At 44.8% G+C, this 9,140-nt stretch overlaps 1 protein-coding gene and 1 pseudogene across 1 annotated transcript in view; both read left to right on the forward strand.

Moving 5' to 3' along the window:
- Positions 1-8,817, forward strand: part of RB1 (RB transcriptional corepressor 1) — a 71,353-nt gene extending 62,536 nt beyond the window's left edge. Inside the window, exons 20-27 of the mRNA XM_072333369.1 lie at positions 800-945; positions 1,625-1,729; positions 2,632-2,745; positions 2,836-3,002; positions 4,079-4,109; positions 4,579-4,721; positions 5,321-5,370; positions 7,195-8,817. Of these exons, the coding sequence (XP_072189470.1) occupies positions 800-945; positions 1,625-1,729; positions 2,632-2,745; positions 2,836-3,002; positions 4,079-4,109; positions 4,579-4,721; positions 5,321-5,370; positions 7,195-7,268 (830 nt within the window). The 3' untranslated portion in view covers positions 7,269-8,817. The remainder of the gene's footprint in view (positions 1-799; positions 946-1,624; positions 1,730-2,631; positions 2,746-2,835; positions 3,003-4,078; positions 4,110-4,578; positions 4,722-5,320; positions 5,371-7,194) is intronic.
- On the forward strand, positions 5,560-5,621 carry LOC140247517 (U6 spliceosomal RNA; annotated as a pseudogene).
- Positions 8,818-9,140: the final 323 nt, after the last annotated feature.

Here is a 9,140-nt window from a genome sequence, read left to right on the forward strand (position 1 = left end):
TAAGATCATCTGGTCCAACCATCAGCCCGTCCCCCATGCCCACTGACCATGTCCCTCAGCACCACATGTACAGAGGTCTTTAACACCTGCAAGGTTGGTGATTCCACCACCTCCTTGGGCAGCCATTCACCAGCACTCTCCGGGCCTGGCCATCCGGACAGTTTTTCACCCATGTTAGAGTACGCCTGTTTAAGCCACAAGACACCAGTTTCTCTAGTAGAACAGTGTGGGAGACAGAGTCAAAGGCTTTACTTAGTCTAGGTAGACTTAATCCAGTCTTTCTCTCATCCGTTAGGCATATTAAGTTTTGACTCAAAGTTTATCTACTGTTCGAAAGAATGACCATATTGGTTCCGATGAAGGGTTCTTCAATCATCTTTTTCCAGCGTTGACCACCAATAGGTGTCATGGGCGGCTTAATAGCTGGGCAAGCATACGTGGTGCTTCCCCTGAACACTTTCCCAAGCTTTGGCTTTTTCCAGCTCAGAGTATTCCCGAGCTTTCTGCAGTATGTCTGCTTAATAGCTCATAATAGACTCATTTTCCAAACCTTTGTCCAGACTTTTAATCAACATAGACAATACATGCGCAGCATGGACAAGTACAATACATGTGCAGTGTGGACTTCCAGATGTCCACTACCTCTTGTATCAAGGTTCTTCCATTAATTTTGAACCTGGCTACTTCATTTCATGGGTTGTAGTTCTCATAGCGGGACTTGGTAAATACTTAATTGCTGCCCATTCTCCATCACTTCCCTCTTATTTTGTATGCCTTCTATTTTCTTTTGTTTCTCAAGTGTTTCGACTGGCTTATCTCAGATTGCATACCCTGTTCTTTCGGCTTCTCTCTGAACATCCTGACCTGGAGCCATTGATCTGGACCCTCTTCCAGCACACACTGCAGAATGAGTATGAGCTCATGAGAGACAGGCACTTGGACCAGGTAAGATAAAAGACAAAAGCAAAATAGGAGGTTTGAAAAGGCTTTCCTGAGCAAAAATGTTCCTTACACGTTCTTAAGGTGTCAGAAATTGTAACCTTTTATTCCTCCGTTGATGACTCAGAGCAGAAATTCATTTAGTTACGTGTATTTTCGATCATCTCAGGTTCGCTTCTGTTAGATTCTTTACTACCAAATATCCAAAACACCATTCATAGCTATGTTCGAAACAATGAACAGAGACTGTTCATTTGTGTAAGAAAATACTGATTTTCCTTGTGAAGTTGTTTGGCTGAAGCACCTTCGTTATTGTAGCCTATAGCTGCAGTAAGCAAAATGATTTTCAGAAGTCATTACCAGCTCTGGTTAGCTGATCACCATACAGTAATGAAAGGAAAAGTAGGTGAGATATTGTCTGGGTGCTTATGAAGTTGAACTGAATGCTGGTTTAGGGAGCACAACCAGTAACAGCTTATGAACTGAGCTTTTGCCTTTGTTTCCTTATGACAGTTCATGAAATACAGATTAAAATTCAGTGGCAAAGCTTCACAGTGCTGGAGTTTCTTTCTGTGTGAAAAGCACAAAAGCATCGACTAGGAAAGAAAAAAGGATTTCTACACTTGAAATGAAAAGCCGTCGTATTTACTGCATTTCCTGTTGTCTTTTCCTGTTTTGTTATTAGATCATGATGTGTTCCATGTATGGCATATGCAAAGTAAAGAATGTGGATCTTAGATTTAAAACAATAGTTTCTGCATACAAAGAGCTGCCCAATACAAATCAAGAGGTATGGAAATTCCTTAATATTGTCCCTCGGTAGAATTGTTATCAATTACTTGCTTGCTTCTTTGTCTAAAAAAAACCACAACCCACAAAACAAGCTGCACATAAGGATAAGAATGTTCATTACGAACTGTCCACGTGCTTCATGATATTCTGGGGACATCTCATTGTGGCCTTCCAATATTGAAGGGAGCATAGGAGGGAGGGAAACAGCTGTTTACAAGGGTGGATAGTGATGGGACAAGGGGGAATGGTTTTAAACAGAGACTGGAGGTTTAGGTTAGAGATTAGGAGGAAGTTTTTCACACAGAGGATGGTGACGCACTGGAACAGGTTGCCCAAGGAATCCCTGGAGGCATTCAAGGCTGGGCTGGATGTGGCTCTGGGCAGCCTGGTCTGGTTGTTGGCAGCCCTGCACATAGCAGGGAGTTGAAACTGGATGATCACTGTGGTCCTTTTCAACCCAGGCCATTCTATTATTGCATGTATTTGCCCTGGAGAGTAGAAAATTAGCTTTAATACTAAGTGTCTCTGTAAGCATCTTGCAAAATAGTAAATATCTTGCAGCAGTTGTTTGTTAGCTTTCAGAAAGCAAATTTCCTCCTGCCCTATTAATTAAAGATAACCAGGTAACGGTTCATGATTCTATTTGGAGACTAGATGAGAAGTTCAAGTGTAGTACTGATAGGACTTTTCAAAAGCAATTTAAATTCCTTTAAACTTTCCTGGAACGCTGAGGGGGAATAGACAGATTACTTACTTCAGCTGTCATCAGTAAAAAATATGGTCACGTGTCAAACAGGTACATCAATGGAGAGGCCTATTACAGTTGCAGGCTTGATTCTAACATGGAAGATCTCATTAAGGTGCTTACAAATGAAATAAGTTTTATTTCTCACTCTGCAGACTTTCAAACGTGTTCTTATCAGGGAAGAGCAGTACGACTCCATTATAGTCTTCTACAACTTAGTGTTCATGCAGAAACTGAAGACAAACATCCTGCAGTATGCCTCCAACAGGGTAAGGTGTTAGTTGTATCCAGGACTGTTCATTTAATAGAATAGGAATTTATAGACAGTAAAACCTTCTGATGCCGTTGTTATTTTCTAGCCTCCTACGCTGTCACCTATCCCACACATTCCTCGCAGCCCCTACCAGTTCTCCAATTCTCCTCGGCGTGTCCCTGCAGGCAATAACATCTACATCTCACCCCTGAAGAGCCCTTACAAATTCTCTGATGGGTTTCAGTCTCCCACAAAGATGACTCCAAGGTCCAGGTATGTTGGTTATAAACATCTCACTGAGTGAAGCGAAGTGAAGTGGCTGGGAGTTTACTGCAAGCAAGTTAGCAAACTGCAGTGTGTATTTCGTTAATAGTCTGTGGTTAGTTTATCTTTTCTGGTTAAAGTTTGTGTCCTGTATCTTTCAGATTGTTGGTTTTGACTCCCTCTCATAAGAGAGTTTTATAGCACCTGGATAAAGGGAAAGTATATTTTTGGAATGAGATGGTTCAGATTGTGCTGCTGACTTAGCTGATCATTTCAAACTGGGTAGAAATCAACATTTTATGTGGGTAGACAGTGATAGGACAAGGAGGAATGGTTTTGGACTAAAGGAAGGGACATTTAGATTAGATGTCAGGGGAAGTTCTTTACTGAGAGAGTGGTGAGGTGCTGGCACAGGCTGCCCAGAGAGGCTGTGGATGCCCCATCCCTGGAGGTGCTCAAGGCCAGGTTGGATGGGGCCCTGGGCAGCCTGCTCTAGTATTAAATGTGGAGGTTGGTGGCTCTGCATGCTGCAGTGGGGTTGGAGCTTCATGATCCTTGTGGTCCCTTCCAACCCAAGCCATTCTATGATTCAAACTGGCCACCGGCTCTTAGCAGAGGATGACAGCAGATGAATCACGTTATCTGGAAACAGCATTTCCATCTCAGTATTGAAAAGCCCGTGCAAATCTGTAGTGGGCTTTTCCAACTAGGAAATGCTATCGCATGTTTTAGGTTGACATCTTGTGTGGGTTTGATTAGCAAGCATCCAAAAGTAATGATTAAGGGCTGATTATCAGGTACTCAGCATTTCCTGTTGATAAGGGCTGGGTTGTGTGGACCTTTCATTCTTCCAAGCCACAGCTTCTCATGGATCAGTGTGGGATGGCAGATTGGCAATTAGGCTTCCACTGTTCCTAATGGAAATGTGAATAATCTGAATGCAGCAGAGCACAGTCTGGGTTTGCACTGTTAAAGAGGAGAACACTTCATTAATGCCTTAAGAAAGTCTGTGCAAATTAATGGGTGCTTCTATGTCTCATTGTGGAGGGCGGCTTCACTGAATGCTTGTTTTCTTCCTTTGGCAGAATTCTGGTGTCGATCGGTGAAACATTTGGGGTGAGTTTTGCAGTTCTTATTGTCTGCTCTTGAATGTGTGGTGTTGAAGCCACGGCGTAGCCTGCTGGTAGCCAGAGAGCTGGCTCATGGCTCCCATCTAATATAGTCATTTTATGGAATTTGTAAGCACAAAGATTACAGGGATGTCCTGTTCACCTCCTTCAGTTATCAGGCTTAGCTTTTGAGAAGTCTAGCATTCTATTTCAGTTGCTGTGGAAGGAGGTTCCTCCCTGGAAGCATTCAAGGCCAGGCTGGATGGGGCTGTGAGCAGCCTGGTCTAGAGGGAGGTGTCCCTGCCTACAGCAGGGGATTGGAACTGGATGGTCTTAAAGGTCCCTTCCAACCCAAACCACTCTATGATTCTAAGGTTAGAGTTTTTAGACTGTAATGTTTTAGTGGATAACTGGGGAAGTTTGAGTAGTTTCAGGATTTACTGACCAACTCTTTCACTATTTTCTCGTGATTTCAGACTTCTGAAAAGTTTCAAAAAATAAACCAGATGGTGTGCAACAGCGAGAGCCACGTAAAGCGCGGTGCGGAGCCCAGCGATGCCCCTAAGCCACTGAAGAGACTGCGCTTCGATATAGAAGGGCAGGACGAGGCAGATGGAGGGTAGGAGTCTGATGGTGGCTTTCTGCTGAACTGCTTTGGGTTTGGTTTGTGGGGCCTCCAGAATGTATCCTAACTTCTGTCTGAGGGTGGTGACGCACTGGAACAGGTTGCCCAAGGAGGCTGTGGATGCCCCATCCCTGCAGGCATTCAAGGCCAGGCTGGATGTGGCTCTGGGCAGCCTGGTCTGGTGGTTGGCGACCCTGCACACAGCAGGGGGATTTAAACTGAATGATCATTGTGGTCCTTTTCAACCCAGGCCATTCTGTATTCTGTTTATTTCTGATCTTCCATAAATATGTTACATGAGGGATGGTAGGAAAATACTTAATTGGACATTGGGTGTTAAAAGCAAGGATGCATTCAGTGCCTCATACCCAGGTATTTCTGCTGAGGGCTAAATTGTGCTCCTGTCTTTAGCCAGTCTTTAAAAATACTATTTTAGAAGTATGAGAAATAAAACGTCTCTTGAGTTTACTGTGGAGGAAAACACAGTTTGTATCTTTATAAGATGAGGCAGTAGCAATGAAATGAACTAACTGTGATTTGTATGTTGTTGTTTGTTTGTAACTTCCCTTTAATCAAATGCTTTCTGTCTGCAGCAAACACCTACCCCAGGAGTCCAAGTTCCAACAGAAGCTTGCAGAAATGAGTGAGTATTACTCTTCTAGTAACTCCTCAGCACTGAGTACCTTGCATAAAACAGTATGTGTCAACTCAGACAAAAACACTGTTTAACACTGCTGTCATTTCAGTGCTTACTTTTTTTGTACTTGCTCCACTGAAACGCAGAAAACTAGAAACTAGAAAATGAGTATGACGTGCTCATCCTTAATATCAGAATTCTTAAAGGGAATTATATACTAAAATTGGAATGATACAGAGAAGATTAACATAGCCCCTAATTTGGGTGAGACCACACGACACATGCGTGGTATCCAGGGGATCGGGCCCAGCCAGCACAGGTTCATGAAAGGCAGGTCATGCTTGACCAACCTCATCTCCTTCTATAACTGGGTAACTAGACTGGTTGATGAGGGAAAGGCAGTTGATGCAGTCAGCAAAGCCTTTGACACGGTCTCTCATAGTATTCTCCTGGGGAAACTGGCTGCCTGTGGCCTGGACAGGTATACCCTTATTTGGGTAAGGAGCTGGCTGGACAGCTGTGCCCAGCAGGTAGTGCTTAATGGAGTTAAGTCCAGCTTGTGACCTGTTACAAGTGGTGTCTCCCAGGCATCAATACTGGGGCCTATCTTGTTTGATATCTTCATTGATGACCTAGATGAGGGGACTGAGTGTACCCTCAGTAAGTTTGCAGATGACACCAAGTTGGGAGGTGGTGTCGGTCTGCCTAAGAGTAGGGAGGCCCTTCAGAGGGATCTGGATAGGCTGAATCGCTGGGCTGAGGTGAATGGGATGAGGTTCAACAAGGCCAAGTGCCGGGTCCTGCACTTTGGCCACGATAACCCCAGGCAGCGCTATAGGCTTGGGGTTGAGTGGCTGGATGACAACGAAGAGGAAAGGGACCTGGGGGTGTTGGTCAGTGCTTGGCTGAACATGAGTCGACATTGTGCCCAGGTGGCCAAGAGGGCCAACAGCATCCTGGCCTGTATAAGAAATAGTGTGGCCAGCAGGAGCAGAGAGGTGATCATCCCTCTGTACTCAGCTCTGGTGAGGCCGCACCTCGAGTATTGTGTTTAGTTTTGGGCTCCTCAATACAAGACATCAAGGCTCTGGAATGTGTCCAGAGAAGGGCAACAAAACTGGTGAGGGGTCTGGAGCACAAGTCTTATGAGGAACAGCTCAGGGAGCTGGGATTGTTTAGCCTGGAGGAGGCTCAGGGGAGACCTCATTGCACTCTACAACTTCCTGAAGGGAGGCTGTGATGAGGAGGGGCTTGGCCTCTTCTGCCAGGCAACAAACAGCACCCGAGGAAATGGCTGCAAGTTGTATCAGAAGAGGTTTAGATTAGACGTAAGGAAAAACTTTTTCTCTCAAGAGAGTGGTCAGGTGCTGGAATGGCTGCCCAGGGAGGTGGTGGAGTCGCCGTCCCTGGCAGTGTTCAAGAGGCATCTGGATGAGGAGCCGTGAGATATGGGTTAGTGGTTTGTTGTAGCTACGGTAATGGGAGGATGGTTGGACGAGATGATCTTGTAGGTCCTTTCCAACCTTGTGATTCTGTGATTCTATGATTCTGCATGAAGCTGCCCATTGCTTGTCTGAAGGGTGAAAAAGCAAAAGGGAGGACATGGTGACAAGGAGAGCTTCAGCACATGGGTGAATTCCTTCAGGTGTGTGAAATTAAGCAAGAATTGCTGAAATAACAGTCAGACATTTACTTAAAAGTGCAGGATTTGTTTCATTTAGAAGAGTGTACCTCTGTTATTTCTTGGGTCGTGACCAACTTGTACAGGAAACAATCACATCCAGAATAGCTGCAAAGGAAGCACTGAACTTCATTCATTTTTCTTTCCAGCTTCTACTCGAACGAGAATGCAGAAGCAGAAACTGAACGATGGAAACGATACCTCAGCCAATGAAGAAAAGTGAGATTCTCCTCAGGACCAGGGGCTGCTGCAGGCCCTCACAGCCTTCGTTTTACTGCCTTCATTCATCGAGTTGCTTTTTCAGTCGCTTTGATCCCAAACCAATAGTTGAAAACCCTCAGACTTCTTTATTTTCAAGGTTTTTCATGATACTTTGCCTTATGATGTAGCATGTATGCCATGTAAGCCACTGAATTTAATTTATATATTTTCGGAGGATTTTCAAAGCCAGCTTGGAAAGCGTCTTAGTTTACTATTGCAGCGTTGCCGATTGAAGCCATTTCAGTCTACCTGGGTGGATTTTTTTCCCTCTCAAAGACAAAATGTTAGCTAGGGATCTCAAGTGCACTAATTTCACTTCCTAGGTTTCATTTTAACATCAGATCTCAAAGCATTACCTGCAAATATTGAGAATTAGGGGTCAGATATCGCAAAGATTTCTGTCTCTGTGTGTAATGAACAACATCCAGTTCCCATTAACTTAAGCTGCACAGCAGCCGTGCAGGATCAGGGTCTCCCTGCAGCGAGCTGTGCTGCACCTCAGGTACATCCCGTTCTGCAGTTCCCCAGATCACCCCACACGTTTCAGAGGACCCGGGTTGAATTTCATTGAATCTCATAGAGATGGAATCCCACAAAGCAAGAAGGTGGCGAAGCTCTCACAGTGCAAGACTCTTGCAGTGATTTCTACATGTGTTGATGTTGCTGTGGCCAAACGTCACAGCACGGAGCCGCGTGCCTGAGGCAGTGCCTTACCCAAAAGGCAGAGCTCAACAGGCAGCTTGGGAACAAATGTTTTTAAGTGTGTTTATAAGGTATGGATTCAGATAGTGGATTCTTCTGTTCTTTTTTCTTGCAGTGATAAAAGGTCTGCAGAACAGCCAGCTAAAGGAAAGGATGTTTTGCTTCTAGTGAATTAAATACAATAAACGAGGTGCCACTTTTTTAAATGACCCATTTTAATGAGTTCTGGCTCATGCAGCTGCTTAAATTAAAAGAGTCAGGGTAGCAAAGCATGCTGCTCATTACACAGCAACGCTTCTCCGCATAGAAGGTGCTTAGTAATGGTGTGGTGAACCTCGAATGCCTACAGTGCTACCCGCTAAGGACCAGTTCTGGTGCTGACCAAAAGCTGAACCTGGAGCTGGGAGAAGCTCCGCAGACGGCTCGCTGATTGGCCACTGACTTTGTGAAATGAACCTGAGTTATTTTTTTACTCACAGTACGGCTTCAGCTTTCATCCTGAAGAGCGTACGGAAGCGTTAAGAGTACGTGATGTTTATTTTTTCACTTTTAACAAGAGTTTTACTGACCGAATGTGTGTTACAATGGGGCTCGCTGGCCCCAAGCTCTCTTACAGCAGCTGAAGTTGTTCAGTGATCCTCGGGTGAGAGACATGACAGAGCCCCGCACCTAACAGATCTCCTAGCGCTTGACTGTGACACTGTTTGCTTGTTCCAACAGACTGAAGGCTTTACATCAAATGTATGGCAATATTTTATACAACTCGTCAGTTTATCTCCTTTCAAGATGAAATAAAATAGCTTTTAAAAGATACTTAGTTGGTAGCTTTATTATATGAGAAGGCTTTTCCTCCATGATTCTGCAGCTGGTACGAGCAGAAGCTGCTCCATCATGAGAGGGAATGGATTCAGGCTGTGACAGGGGAGGTTCAGGCTGGTTATTAGGAAGCATTTCTTCTCACAAAGAGCAGTGCTGCAGCAGCACAGGCTGCACAGGGAGGCGGTAGAGTCACCAGCCCTGGAGGCATTCAAGAGCTGTTAGGATGTGGCACTGAGGGACACAGTCAGATGGGCTGATGGTTGGACTGGATGATCTCAGTGGTCCACATGTAGCTGTATTGTGGCCTGTGTCA

Source organism: Excalfactoria chinensis, chromosome 1, assembly GCF_039878825.1.
Source record: "Excalfactoria chinensis isolate bCotChi1 chromosome 1, bCotChi1.hap2, whole genome shotgun sequence".
Taxonomy (NCBI): domain Eukaryota; kingdom Metazoa; phylum Chordata; class Aves; order Galliformes; family Phasianidae; genus Excalfactoria; species Excalfactoria chinensis.